The 15,089-nt window shown below is 39.3% G+C and overlaps 1 protein-coding gene across 11 annotated transcripts in view; it reads left to right on the forward strand.

Annotated features, from left to right (window-relative positions):
- Window positions 1-8,028, forward strand: part of rapgef2b (Rap guanine nucleotide exchange factor 2b) — a 110,347-nt gene extending 102,319 nt beyond the window's left edge. For 9 of the 11 annotated variants that reach the window (XM_046849157.1, XM_046849161.1, XM_046849159.1 and 6 more), the window contains 4 exons: window positions 274-484; window positions 575-1,029; window positions 1,961-2,275; window positions 4,351-8,028. In XM_046849157.1, coding sequence (XP_046705113.1) covers window positions 274-484; window positions 575-1,029; window positions 1,961-2,253 — 959 coding nt within the window. In that variant the 3' untranslated portion in view covers window positions 2,254-2,275; window positions 4,351-8,028. Of the gene's footprint in view, window positions 1-273; window positions 485-574; window positions 1,030-1,960; window positions 2,280-4,350 lie in introns of all 11 variants that reach the window. The other 2 variants (XM_046849158.1, XM_046849164.1) reach the window with 2 other exon arrangements.
- Window positions 8,029-15,089: the final 7,061 nt, after the last annotated feature.

The raw sequence follows: 15,089 nt of genomic DNA on the forward strand, positions 1-15,089 counted from the left end.
CGTTTTGTCTTGTAAGACAGATGGATGGATGAATGGAGAGATATGAATTTATTTGGGATATATAAATTTACAATATGAAATCTGTACATTGTGTGTACAACTGTACAAAGTTATACACAGTGTATATACAGTGCCTTACAGTGTGAGACATCTACCGTAGTGAAGCTCAATGGCAGGAAGTCGGGTGCCAGTGATGTGTTGAATGTCTAAATTCATGTAGCCATACAGATGTTCAGTGTCAGTAAAGAATGAGCTTTCTTATTGGTTGTGCAGGCTTAGGAAGAGCAAGTGATAACCTGTCCGACTCCGGCCACAGTGAGATCTCTTCTCGATCCAGCCTGGTCAGCACTTCCTCCCTGGACATGGGCCAGGATGAGCGGCGTCTCCGCTACGCACACGGGGTCAGCGACGGTCACACCGTCGTTCATGGAGGTCACCGGCTTGAGCGTCGGGCCACAGCTGACCCAGACCAGTACAGTCTTGGGTAAGCAGAATTTAAGATGAGGGGCAGGGGGGTGCAAACTTTTGCGCTTAAATGCATTCGGTAACTAATAGCAGTTCATCTTTCCATCAGCTCGTACTCATCGGTGCAGGACTGGCGCGGTATGTATGCTAACACGGCCATACCTTCATCTCCGAGTTCAGAGGAGTTGAGTCAGGAGCAGGGCGACCGTGTGTCCTTGGACGCTGCGGATTCGGGACGAGGCAGCTGGACTTCCTGCTCTAGCGGCTCACATGACAGCATCCAGGCGATGCAGCAGGGCAGGAGTTGGGAGGCACTGGCTGAGGGGGCGGGGATGTGGGCCGGACGAGGCAGCTGGGCGTCGACCTCGTCGTGCTCGTCATCGTCGGCGGCGTGCTGGGGAGACGAGTCCGAGGGAGACACGGGGACAATCAAGCGGAGAGGCGGGAAAGACGTGGGCACCGACCCTGACACCTGCAGCATCACTTCTACAGGATCAGAGGAGTCTAAACAGCAGAGCCGCCGGCCGTCTCCCATCACCGCCGGCACAACCAAGAGCAGCCTGCGTAAGACACACACATCATGTGATCAGTTCTCTCTAATTTTGGGGAACAACCAGCCATATTGTGGCACAACAGGTCTTAAGCTGCTCTTATTTATTAGCCAAAACATGTGTTTGTTTGCTGTCCAAAATTCGACCATTTGCTGCATCTCTGAGCGACGCACACATTTATAATCATCTAGAGTTGTTTATTATGTTAAACAAACATGGTTTCTGATTTTATTACCCTCAATTTTTACTTCTTTTTTAACAACCATGAGGTAGCTTCAGCTAGCACTGTTGCTCCCGTTTTAGTGAATCACAAGATAAAAAGTCAGAATCACGAGAAAAAAAGTCGGAATAGCAAGAAAAAAAGTTGGAATTGAGAGAAAAATTTTGGGATTTCTAGGAATAAAGTCGGAATTGCTAGGAAAAAGTAATAATTAGAATCACGAGAAATAAAGAGGTAATCATGAGAAAAAAGAGAAATAAAGTCGGAATCACGAGAAATAGTCGGAATTGCGAGAAAAAGTCAAGCTCGAGAAAAAAAGTCGGAATTTTCAGAAATAAAGTTGGAATCACGAGAAATACAGTTGGAATAAAAAGAATAATGAAGTCGTAATTGCGAGAAATAAAGTTGGAATCGTGCGAAAATAAAGTCGGAATTGCGTGAAATGAAGTCGGAATTGCGAGAAATAAAGTCAAAATTTTATTTTTTAGCCAAACAAGCTTCCATACAGACAACATACTACATGCTAGTAGTTGAAAAAAGGATTTCTATATTAGGAGCAACTCAGGAAATCAAAATATGTCGCACCATCATTTTAGAAACGATGGTTTTAATATGGACCAACAGTATAATAGCCAAACTGCAGCTTGATTACGAGTGTGTGATGTTTTTTCTTTCATTTCTGTGGATTTAAAAACTCACTATTTGTATTCTGTTTTCTTCGCAGCACGTAAAGACGGCCGGTACCGTGATCCCCCTCCTACTCCCCCCGGCTACACGGCTCTGTCCATCTCTGAGGTGACGGAGGGGACGACGCACACGTCCAGGAGGCCCCCGGACTACACCACAGCGCTCCAGCGCTCCCGCCTCGTCACCCACTCGCCTAAACCGGGGACCGAGCATGAGGGCGAGGACGAGGACGAGGAGGAAGAGGTAGAGGAGGAGGGTGAGTGCTTATCTCCCAAACTCAGAGATCAGAGGAGGAGAGGGCCACACACAGCAGTGCCCCCCAGGCCATGAGTCACACACACCACCATGGCAGGCAGGTAAAACCATCCAAACTTCAGCACACACACACAAGTTTACTCACACACTCACTCACACACTCACTCATGTATTTAACAAAAAAAACTGCACCGCATGCAAGTAAGCACACCCTGTTTGCTCCTCCTACCAGCCACTGGCCACCAATCACCTACTAGCATGTCACATGGTGCATGTCAGGCCATGGAGAAGACCTGCCTATGCCGTGGTGGCAACATCTCTCCCATCACTTACTCCTTTGTGTGTGTGTGTGTGTGTGTGTGTGTGTGTGTGTGTGTGTGTGTGTTTATGAAGACATCAGTCTTCTCACCTTTTATTAATTTAAAAATCCACACTTTTTTTTAACACCAAATTTACCAAAAGAACCAAAATGTCTTTATTTTTTGTACCACACGCTACGATGCTAACAATTGCTAACACACCCGGGGAAACCCACAGGCTCTTATTTGATCGCTGTGGAAACTTTATGCCAAAATAGTCTAAATAAGTATATAATTGGTTTATATGTACAAGGCATTTGCGATGCTGGACTGTGTAGCGCAGTGAGTGTTTGATGACGATGCTAAACTGAAGGCTATGCTCTTTTGTTCACATATTAGCGACAATAGCTTTTGTTTCACTGTGTTAGCCAGTGGATTCCATTCTGAGTAAAGGAGAAATTGTGTACATTTTCTCTTTGTGGAATTATGTTTATATTAATATATTGATATTAATGATTATATTTGGCATGGTAATCTAAACTGCTGTTCGCTTTCAGATCTAAGAATAAACCAGCACTAGTTTTTCATAGACTCGCTTTTGTAGACAATGTCTAGTGTGTATCAGTTTGTTTTACGCTGTGTATTTTTGTGTATGTCTGTATGTAGAATGCATGCACGTACTCTAAACCACTATCATATACTGTTTCGTAAACAACATTGTAAATATTTTGTTCAAAACTGAGAGTTTTGACAAATTGACCTTCAAACTGAAGTTTATGGACAAAAGTATGTGGTTCTTCCCCAAATTGTTACCACCAAGTTAAGAGGCTCACAATTGTATAAGATTTCTTTGGATGCAGAATTAAACTTTTCTTCATTTGAAGTAGGAGACCCCAAACCTGGTCCAGCATGATAATACCTCAATGTGCAATAGAGATGTGCATCTTCATAACTGGGGCAGATGCCATTCGCATGTCGATGCATAGCCAAAGATACGATACATTAAAGATACGTATGAAGCAGATACGATTCACGATGCGATACGATTCACCCCATTACGGTAAAGTGCGATCCGATTTCAATTTGATTCGACGCAATAAAAGAAATATGATGCAATTTAATATAGTACACATTTTTATATCTTTTGGTTTAGACCGCAAATCATACATTTACTTAAGTGACTTTTACCGCATGGCCCTTTCACAAACAGGTCTTTGTAATCTGTAGGCCTTTCTGTTCTGGTCTCCAGGAAGATGCATCTCTACCTCTGCCATGTTAATCTCATGTAATTCTACGCGAGACAACGCACTCGAGAAACAGTTTAGCGACGAGAAATCAATCTACACATCAAATATTGGTCACTTTCTAAATAATACAAGAACAGCGCATCTACTAATAATTATATATAAATATTTATTTTTACCAATGCAAATATGCCAAGTCGTATATCCAATGCGCACGTTTTTAAACCGAAGCATCACATCGTTAACTTTAATGCCAATACTCAGATGGTGAATCTTACCATCCCTAATGTGCACAAATCCAGATCCATGAAGATATGCTTTACACGGATTGGAGTGGAAGATCTCCTGCTATAGAGATGCAAATCTTATGACTAGGTGTCTACAAACGTTTGTCCATGTAGTGTACTTCAGTAATCGATAATAATTGAATGTAAGCATTTGAAACACTTTGCTAGCTACAGTCTTGTAATGATAAACACCTGATATTAAAAGGTCTTAAAACTATATTTACAGTATTTGCCAAACCAGTTGTTGGTAGTGGAATGAGACGTTTTTCAACACGTTGTATCCGTGTGTATGCTTGTCAGAGTTGATGGGCGGAGTCTAACTCTGATTCTTCTTCCCTCCAGAGGATGAGCAGGTGTCCGCCGTGTGAGCAGACGCCACTTTCCGTTCGGCTCTTGCTGCAGTGACCGAAGGCCTCGCGAAGCTCGTCAAAGGCAGACGGACAGTCAGAGCAACCAATCATCACCTCGATGCCACTGCCTGTCTCTCTTCTGATTGGTGGATTCATCTCCCTTCTCTGCCTTAAAGCGTCATGAGGGGTCACCCTGCATGCTAAAAAAAAATACTGTGAAGAAAAGACGAGAACGTTCAGAAACGACGAAATTATCTGGCACTTTGAAAAAAACAAAACATGAATTATTTAGCTTAAAGTAGTGAAAAATTAAAGGAGAACACGAACCTGAATTCAAAACGAACACACAGCGGTGCGACATTCACACAAAGACACGACTGCCATTGCCGGTCACAGATAAATCGATTTTCCTCCCTTTCTTCACACATCCTCACACACTTTTTCTTTTCTCATCTGCACTTTTTTGGTATGTTTTCTAAGAACAAAATGCACATGGTCTTCTCAGACTTCATCATCTCTACTGGAACACACATTACTACCAGGCGAAAATGAGAACATGTAGGGAAGAAAAACTCGACACTCAAACGCTTTATGAGAATCGGTGTTCATCTGTACAATATGCGTGTCACTGTTGCAGTATTAATTGAGCGTTTGAGGTTGGTGAATGCTGGAGAAACGGAGCTACACACCGCAAGGATAAAATGAAGCACGCTGGCGTGATTCTGCCAATTGGGCGCATCTTTAAGTCTTTTACTACCTACACAGCACCCTGCTTCAATTCCTAGGGTGCTCTGTCAATGGAGAGATTTCCTAATTTGTGATTTCGCTTTTGTAAATGTCATGGGGAAATGGCAGGTCCAGACTGAGGGCTGAACTCATCAGGATCCTTGAGATGTGGTCGGTTCGTCTGCTACAGCGCGTTATAGGAGTAGAACCGAAAACTGCGTGGATCTCAGAAACGAATCGGCAAAAGCTAACACACAGGCAAGGCTTTGTAAATCTCTGATCAGTCCATATCCCAGTCATCAGTGTCAGTTGTAAAGGACCGTAAAGGTGACACCAAGCACCAGAACCCTAAGGTTATGAGGGGAACCTAAGAACGTAAGAGGATATGAAACCAACACATAAGCTGGCACCAGGATTCCAAAGGCAAAGTTAAAAACAATCCTAGGTTACAGTTTTCATTCCCGCCCCATTTGAACCATTTTGTGTCCTAAATCAGAGGAGGAATCTGATTGATTCCCATTTCCCCTGTTTTTTTTTACTCTAGAATTCCTTACCAATTTTCTGCAAATTTACATGGACATGGGGAGTAGCTTTGTGCAGGAACCCAAAGACATGACCTTCATTCATTTTATTTCACTTCAGGAGGTTTTGTTCCTGCCCCATTCCCTCTTAGGCGAGAAGGCAAGATATTTGTCCTAGGCATTATGTAAAGAAAACAAAAAAAGAATAAAAAAAAACGTAGCTGGCTGCAGTAATTCCGGAGGCAAGTCTTATCTTAGGGTTTTTATTCTTGCCCCATTGCATGTGAAAGGCAAGAGCTTTTGTTTCAGTCCTGTGTAAATGAAGTGAGTAGAATTGACTTCCCCTGACTTGACTTGAATCCCAGTCAGCTCCCTCCCGTTTGAATAATTCTGTACAGTTTTTTTAGGGTACAGAGTTGCTGCAGTAATCCACTGGCAAAGTTTTTTTCCTGCCCTTTTCCAAACTCTTGGGGAGAAGCCCAGAGCTTTGTTTGAGGGTTCGGTGTAAATTGAGGGACCCTTTGTCTCCGGCCTTGAATCCAACTTTCCTTGGGAATATTCTTTCTTGCCCCTATTTTATCCACTTTTGAAGGGAAATCCAGACACCATTCTTCACTTGTACTTAACATTGTCACTCACTATTACAAAACATATTTAAGTAGATTTAAGGTTATAAGGTTGTTATTCACATACAGTAATCCTGTGACTGGGTGTTTCACCCCCCTGCACCATCCCATCCCATCACATCCCATTTTAGATGTAAGTCAAGACCTTTGTTTTAACACTGGTGGTTGATCCACTCTATTATCCATAGTCATTCCAAGAAAAAAGGGGGGTTCTGAGGTCATAAAATCGTTCTAATCCACAGTAATCCTGGCCTTTTTTCCCTGCACTATCCCACCATTTGGAAGGAAGGCAAGAACGTATGTTTAACACTGGTGCTTGAAACCATTCACTCATTCCCTTTTGTTGGAATCTTCACGGGTTGCCCCAGTACCTGATTATTGCGACCTAGGGGCAAGTTGGACGAAATGCCATGAGTTGCCTATCAGAGTGGACTATAGGCTGAAAAACTCTGGAATCGATCAGACCATTTTTAGCGGGTCAATCTCTCGTACGAAGTCTCTAAACAAACTTGTTTTACTGTTTGAAATCGATCTGACGGATTTATACCAAGAGTGTACCGTGGGTGACCGGTCTGAACCGCTTTAAACCGACTACCTGTGGTATATAGAGACCACCATCAAGATAAAAAAAAAAACAAAAAAATGTCCAGCCAGTGAAGCTCCCACTTGACTGGGCGCTCCTTCCATTCTGATGCGGTCTTTGAGGTGCTACGTAGGTTTTATGAGGACTTTAACATACTTGTGCCACCCTGCACACAAAGAAGGGATCTGGATCAGTGCTCAAGGACTTATAAACATGTTTCGGAGACTCCGGTGGTGAAGTAACGAGTACCGGGCCGAAGGCTGCCAAGTCGAACTCAACCGGTGAGAAGTCACGTTTTATCGTTTATTTTAAATCACTGAGTTAAGCTGATCACATTGATCAGTAGTTTAGGACTGATATTCTTTGAGCAAGGGTGAGGGAAAAAAAATAAAAGATTGCAGTGTTTTCCACTGTACCCTGTAATATTAATCACGTCGACATTTCTTTCTCTTCTTGCTGTAATTTTTTTCTTTGTTTTTTTGTAATGGTTGCCGTCGTTAAACAAAACAAACAAAAAAAAAAGATCACATTTGTAAAACAGTGGTTATATAAAGCATTCACCTCCATTTGAATTTTTGGAACTTGTCATGCTTTTCTCCGGCGAGCCGAGTGGAGTCCTCTATTGAAACAAAAAAACAAAAAAACACAAAAAAAGTTGCACAAACTGTACAAGCATAAGATAAATCGTAGTAGTTAGCACTGCTACTCTGTTCAATGTGTGATGTCAAGTGAGAAGTGTACATTTAGCTGGTGAAGATTCTCTCATTTTTGACTACTTTTACCTGTACGTCTTTTACAAAGACAATTGGTGGAGTATGTATCGGTTGTTTTTTTTTTTTTTTTTTTTTTCTTTTCTTTTTGTTTTTGTATTTTTAATACAATAATTGTAAATATTGGTTATATTTTTGTTGAACTGTAGAAATGTACTATGTTTATGCCTCAACATCCAGTTTATATGAAGCTGGAAATCAATAAATGCGAGCAAAAGAAATCGACTTGTAGGTTTCAAATGCACTTTTTTGTTGTTTTTTCTTCTCCCCGTCAACGCATTCTCTTTGGAAAATTGTTACTTTAAATGGCACCGTCTAATGTTTGCACAAGATGAGACGTAAGATATAAACTTGAAATGTGTATCTGATGTTTTTTTGTTTGTTTGTTTTTTTGTTTTTTTTTACTGACATCTGTCAGAATGAATAAAAAGACACTGATGCCTACTTGCTCTGCTTCTATAACAGTATCTTTCCTTCTTTACTGGATATGTGAAGGTGAATTAATCAAATTACAGCACAGATACAGGATATAGTTTATATATATATATATATATATATATATATAGGCTTAGACACCTGACCATAAGATTTGTATGTGCTTTTTAAACATCCCATTCCACATTCAGTCTATTTGCCCTTATAATAATCTCCACTCTTCTGGGAAGATGTTCCAGTAGAATCCGAAGTGTCGTGGGGATTTGTGCTCCTTATGGGTGAGGGTGCAGTCAGCAGTTCAGTTCATCCTGAAGGTGTTTAATAGGGTCAGAACTCTATAGCAGGCCATTTAAGATCTTTTACTCGTACCCCATGTAAAGAATATCTTCACAGAGCTGACTTCATGCACAGGGGCATTGTCATGCTGGAGCTGGTTGGGTCTTCAAATGATGGGAGCATTGAATGCTGAAGTGTCTAAAATCCTGCTATGCAATTGTGTCTTCAACTTTGTGTTTGGGAAAGAAAACATATTACCGTCAAGTGCCCCATTACAGTCCATATAGTGTCTTTGTCTGTCTGTCTGTCTGTCTGCCTGTCTGTCTGTCTGTCCGTCCGTCCGTCTATTCATCCATTGCAGCATGAAATTTTCCCTTGATCTAGGAGACCTAAACCTGTTGACAATACTCTAAATAGCCTTTTTTTACTTTTAAATAAATTATACACTGTATTTAATCTATAGATATTTTTTTATAAATCTTAATGCACAACCAATGATACAACACATTAAAGACACATAGGAAGCAGCTACCAGTGCGATGTGATATGTTGCAGCCGTATTACGATGCCTTCTGACTTCTACGGCATGGCCCCTTTCACAAGTAGTGGGAAGAGAGAAAAAAAAATTAAACCAGATGTTCTTTTCTGTTCTGTCTCCAGGAAGTTACAGCTCTACCTCTGCCATGTTAATCTGTATTCTATGTGACTCTCAGGACACGCCTCGGTCTCCGTAGTGTTGTGATACGTCATATTCACGTAGCAGCAGCGGTGCTGAGAGAACGCGCTCGAGATACTGTTTAGTGAAGAGAAATAAATCTACATATAAAATATTGATCACAAATAATTGGTCACTTTCTAAATAATTAAAGTATAGCGCATCTACGAATAATTATACATAAATAATTGGTTACAAATGCGAATGTTAAAGATGCAATACAAATGCCGGCTTTTATCAGACGCACACCTTTTTCAATCGACACATCGCATCTGTTTTCGTGCTGATGCACCGCTCTGAACTCAGTTATTATTATTACTATTATTATTACTATTATTATTGTACAAAAACACAAATGCCAGCCTGCTTTAATAAATCTTTTATGTAGTAGTAATACTACTAATCGAAACCCAGGGTTGCACAAGCCAGTGTACTCTTAGTGCCCGTCCCAAGCCTGGAAAAAATGGGGAGAGATGCATAAAAAAACGCCACAGGTATTGTTAGCCAACAATGGTGGAAATTGGGCTACTGTTGGTGAAAGGAGGTGAAGGAGAGAAGAAAGAAGTCTATACACACAGCAGGAAAAGGAGAAGCGGAGGAAAGTGAAGGTTAGGGTTGGTTTGAAAGAGGCAGATGTTAAGGACTGTGATATGAATACAGATAATCCGCTGTGGTGACTCCTAATGGGACCAGCCGGAAGAAGAAGAATCAAAGTCATTCATTGCTAACTTTTTACAAAGCACTCATTCAATACTTTTACCTTGCTGTTAACATATCGCTGCTTGGCGCGCACACACACACACACACACAGTTTTCTTATCTTCCAACATAAAGTAGGTGTGGTAAAATTAGTTTTTGCCTGTTTGGAGATTCTTGTTAGCACTATTGACACCTCGGCATTGATCCGCTCTGCTGAACTAATGAAGGTTAATGACGATCCATTGATTTTCTTCTGTGTTTAACAGTGTGTGATGGTCATAATGGAGAACGAGAGAGAAAAAGACAAACACTTGTATGGCAGTGGCGAGCGGTCAGGGCCAGCAAAGCCTTCTCTGAAGCACTGACCTACATTTACAACCTAAATTCGAATATTTGTTCGATGAAATTGTGTTAATTTATTCAGAACAGTTTATTCTCTTCATTTCGGAGCGTTTCTCTCGGCTGCACTGCATCCAGTACGTGTATGTGGAGATAAGATTTTTTTTGTCCAATAAGATTTCAACCTCTTTGTGTTGCCATGCCAATCTAATCTGCACAGGGCCTTCATAGTCAGTACTGCTGGCCTTTTTACCTTTAAGAATATTAGCAACGGGTTTGTTTCTTTAACCAATAAGATTTCATATTCATTGCCGTTGTAGTGTAGAGGTTTGGAGGTATGTTTTTAATGAGCAGCTGTATTACAAAATCAGTGTTCATCATTCTTCATTATAGTCTTTTTGTTAGGCTAGTGTTTACCCAGCAGAGTGCACTGTTTTATAATAAGTGTTCATCTCTCTCTCTCTCTCTCTCTCTCTCTCTCTCTCTCTCTCTTTGTCTGTCTCTGTCTCTGTCTCTAATATACAAACACAGTGCTTATCTAGGCCAAGCAGCCAGTGTTTTTGCAGTACCATTGGTCAGAACTGTGCAAAAAAGACACAAATCAGAGCCATAAAGCATTATGATTAGTGTCTGTCCTTCAAGAAAAGCAGCTCCAGGCTTTTTCGCTACCGGACTGTAAAGTGGAAGAGAAACTACATTGAGAAAAAACTCAGGACAAAACCCAGCGAAGCAGCTCGAAAGGTCTATTGATCTCGTGTGTGTAACCTGACATGTCTAATACAGCAGGACGAAAGTACACGCACGTGCAAACCTTTGGAAAGTCTGGACGTGACAAATAAACAGGAATCCTGAACTGCTTCACACAGGAAACACTGGATTCTCATGATTATGATTGATAGGAAATCAATAAAGTGTTTCTTTGGAATCAAGGATTTGATCTTTTTTTTTAAAAATCAAGTTTTAGATGTTTAATGGTGTTAATCCAGATGTTACACATGTTTTTCTGACATTGCTGATTAGCTTTAATTAGTTAGAAGGTGTTTGATGGTTTTCTTTAACAGTGAGTATGAAAGAAGGCAAATTGAGTCACAGTTTTATAATGCACCACAGCACATTCACAGGGACTCATAGTGTGGACAATTCACAAAACCAATTTTTGTTTATTCATTTTTGTATAGCGCTTTAACAATGGACATTGTCCCAAAGCAGACACCCTTGAAGGCAGACGCTGTGTCAGTGTTGTCTGAAAGTCAAGGCTGAAAACATATTTATTTAGTCAAGTCTTTTGTACGTAGATTTTTTTTTTAGGTAAAGAAGCAGATCTGGAGGGATCATGAATATAGACAGTTATAGAGAGGGATACTGTCCCCGCCAAACACACACAAACACACACACACACACTCTCACGCATTCACTCGTTTGTTGACGGTGATGTTGGCAGACCGTTTCTAATCCCAGAGACCTCATGTCTTTGTTACCTTCTGGCTCTCCCTTTTAGTTATGCTGCCAAAGTAATCTTGCCAGAGTCCCTGCTTGCACCCTGATCACACTGTACAGTGTCTCTAAATATTTATGTAACAATTAGAATATTTCACATGATATAAATAAAATAACTGATTGCTAAAACCTTGACTGATAAAAACTGATTAAACGAAGTTGCATAGAGTTGTTGTTTAGTTTATTGTGATTGTAGTGACACAAACTCTTCAAGGATGTGGTAGTAGTGCAAACAATTATCTCTGATTTGCGTTGTCTCATTGATTATTTTCCTATACCGTCGCATGTGCTGTACAAGTTTAATTACATAATATTAATAATAATAATTGATTGTGCACTTTTAATGGATAAAAAATTGTAAAATAAAAAAAGATCAATCCTTCTGCTCCCGATGACCTCATTGGTTTAAAAAAAAAAAAAAAACACACACACACACACACATATATATATATATATATATATATATATATATATATATATATATATATATATATATATATATATATATATATATATTTATTTTATTTTATTTTATTTTTTCCCAGAATCTTTGACTCGAATTTCAGAGCAAAGCATCATGGGGCTTTCAGAAAGTCAGTGAATAACTGTTCTGAATAACAGAATAATTCCAGTCCTGCAGGACTAAAAGCTGCAGTTACAGTTGTTGCTACCTGGCTTGCTTTTCTAACCCTATAATTGACTGAATTTATGTACGATTAATAAAATTAAAATTTATATTTTTACTTTTTTTTTTTTTTTTTTTTTTTTTTGCAACTGAGTCTATTTCCTTTTTTTTTCCTTTTTTTTTTTTGGATTTGAATGCAGCATGCATGGATTACAGAAGACCTTTGATGCCTACAATAATGTGCACTATAACAAATTATGACATTAACATGAAAGCAGCTGTGGAATCCCCCTCGAGAGCTTTTATACTCCGTCATAATTGGCACTAATTTAGGAATAAAACACGACCTGGTGCACTGTTTGATTCTTCGTTATTTTTCCAATGACTTTTGGACCTAGTGTTTTATTCCTCTACGCAACAGCAATGATTAAAAAAATTATAGTGTGACATCATACAATATTAGGATGTAATAAAGTCATAATAATAATAATAATTATTGTAATATATGTATATAAATTGCTTTATATTACTGAAGAATTTCTTGCATTAAAAAAGGCATTGCTTTCACTAAAACTGGAGGCTCCTTCCAAAAAGAGATGTTCAACAAAGTTTACAAAAGGAGCACTTTTTCTGTTTGCTGTATATGATCCATCAGTTTTTTGTACAGAAACATAACATTAAATTTTAAAGATGGACTCGTATAAAAAGAAGATAAGGTGTGTTTTGTGTTTATTTAGAGCCCACCTTGAGAGCATCCAAATAAAGCAACCTTCATATAATATGAAGTAAAATAAAAAAAAAATTATCTGTTTATCTTCAGTGCAATATGTAACCATGGCAACACTATATCTGTACAATATCTGTATGGACATATACTGGGTTGCCATTTGATGTGTGTACATGTGACTATGTATTTAATTTAGGTCGGTGTAATTTCGGTAGTTAGTACAGAACACTGTGTGTGTGTGTGTGTGTGTGTGTGTGTGTGTGTGTGTGTGTGTGTGTGTGTGTGTGTGTGTGGGGCTGTGTCTTGTGTGTTCTGCATCTGTTTCTGCCTGATAACATTGATGAGGCTTTGTTGTTCAGGCTGTCAATCAAAGCGGCGTGCCAGAACAAAGTATGACCAGCGAGGAAATCAAATAAATAGAGTGAAAAAGATCACTTTGACCTCCTTTAATCAATTTCTATCCTGACTGACAAAATCATTTCAAACGGAAAAGCTGAAATATGATTGGTCAGTTTTGAAAAAAGGGGCATAGACGTATATCCTTCTTTAAATCTATATCTAATTAACTGGGAATAAAAAGTAAAATATGGGTTACTGTGAGTTAGTTGATAACTAATGTCTGGGTTCTTGCTGAAATTAGATTAGTCTTGGATTTGTTTTACCTCAGAAATGTCAATTCAGAACACGGAAGTTTTAAACATAATGATTTCGGCCTACAAAGTTAAACAAACAAACAAATATTTGTGCCTCCATTTTGTCTTTTGTTAGCAACAAGCTAGCCAGCTAGCTCCTCAATAACACATTGTATATTCAGGATTATAGGTTTAACAAGCAAATTTGTCCCTATATAATGTCTTTATACACAATAAGTACTTGTAGAAACTGTGTACAGTAACTCATTTAAAGGTTTTCTACGTGATTCACTGGTTCTGCGGTGAGCTGCCATATTGATTTGATGACACTTGCTGATCTTGTGTTATCCGTTACACCATTAAAGACCGAAAAAGAGTTTAGACGTTTACTTAAATGCTGTTGTGTTATCCCTACCTGAAAAGGATGAAAAACAGGAGCACTTGAGAGTCCTTCAGGCTGTCCACATCTGTCATGTCTCATCGATAAGATCTGTTTAAACAGATCAGCTTCCAATCATTCATGCGAAATCAGTCTCATTGTGTCCTTCATGCCATAGATGGCTAACTACCCTAGTCTCGGCTGTAACTAGGCAAATGACTGCTTTCAGTCTGGTGTTTGCATTAATATCACTACCATTTTACTTTATTAATCTGAAATAAGCCACTGGAAAATGTATAGTAAGACAGCAAAACCTGACTGAGCATTTAAAAAAATATATAAAATCAGTTAGCAAATTACCACAGTCATATTAGAGATAATTTAATATGCACTGCATGGACAAAAGTTTTTGAACACCTGACCAGAGGATGTGTATGTGATTTTTCAAGTCAGGTCAAGTTGGTGTTTATTGTCATTCCAACCATATACAGTACAGTACACTGTGAAATAAAACTATGTTCCTCCAGGACCAAGATGTTACATAAGATAACCAGTCGACCGATAGTGGAGTTAGCTAGGTTGCCGATAACAATAAATCAACCGATGAATACTTGTTAAATATTATTACAAACTTTCTTTCGACTTCTCCCATTAGGGGTCGCCACAGCGGACCATCCTCATGTTTGATTTGGCACATGTTTTACGCTGGATGCCCTTCCTAACGCAACCCTCCCCATTAATCCGGGCTTGGGACCGGCACTAAGGCTTGTGCAACCCTAATGGCTGGGGTTGGTGAACTTAAATTTTTTTTTTTTGAAATTTAAAAAAGTACTGAATCATGAATGTGCTAAATTAAATACAAATTTATGTATAAACTAACAAATATAAATATATCATTGATAAATTATAAGTAATAAATATTATATTGCACTCTCCGTGCAGCGTGCAGGCTCAAATGTAAAAACAAACAGCATGTAGTGTCAGTGATTCGCCTCTAGAGGCCGCCTCTTGCAAAGTAAGCAAGATGGAAAAACTATCAGTATGGATTTTTCCAGCAATCAACTATCGGTGTCGATTAATTGGCAAAACCGACTGACCTCTAGACAACATTAATTAATCAAAAGTAACACAAAACACAGAACTGCACAAAACTAATTTCAGTAGGACTTTACAGAAAGTAC

This window comes from Silurus meridionalis, chromosome 5 (genome assembly GCF_014805685.1).
Source record: "Silurus meridionalis isolate SWU-2019-XX chromosome 5, ASM1480568v1, whole genome shotgun sequence".
In the NCBI taxonomy this organism is placed as follows: Eukaryota; Metazoa; Chordata; class Actinopteri; order Siluriformes; family Siluridae; genus Silurus; species Silurus meridionalis.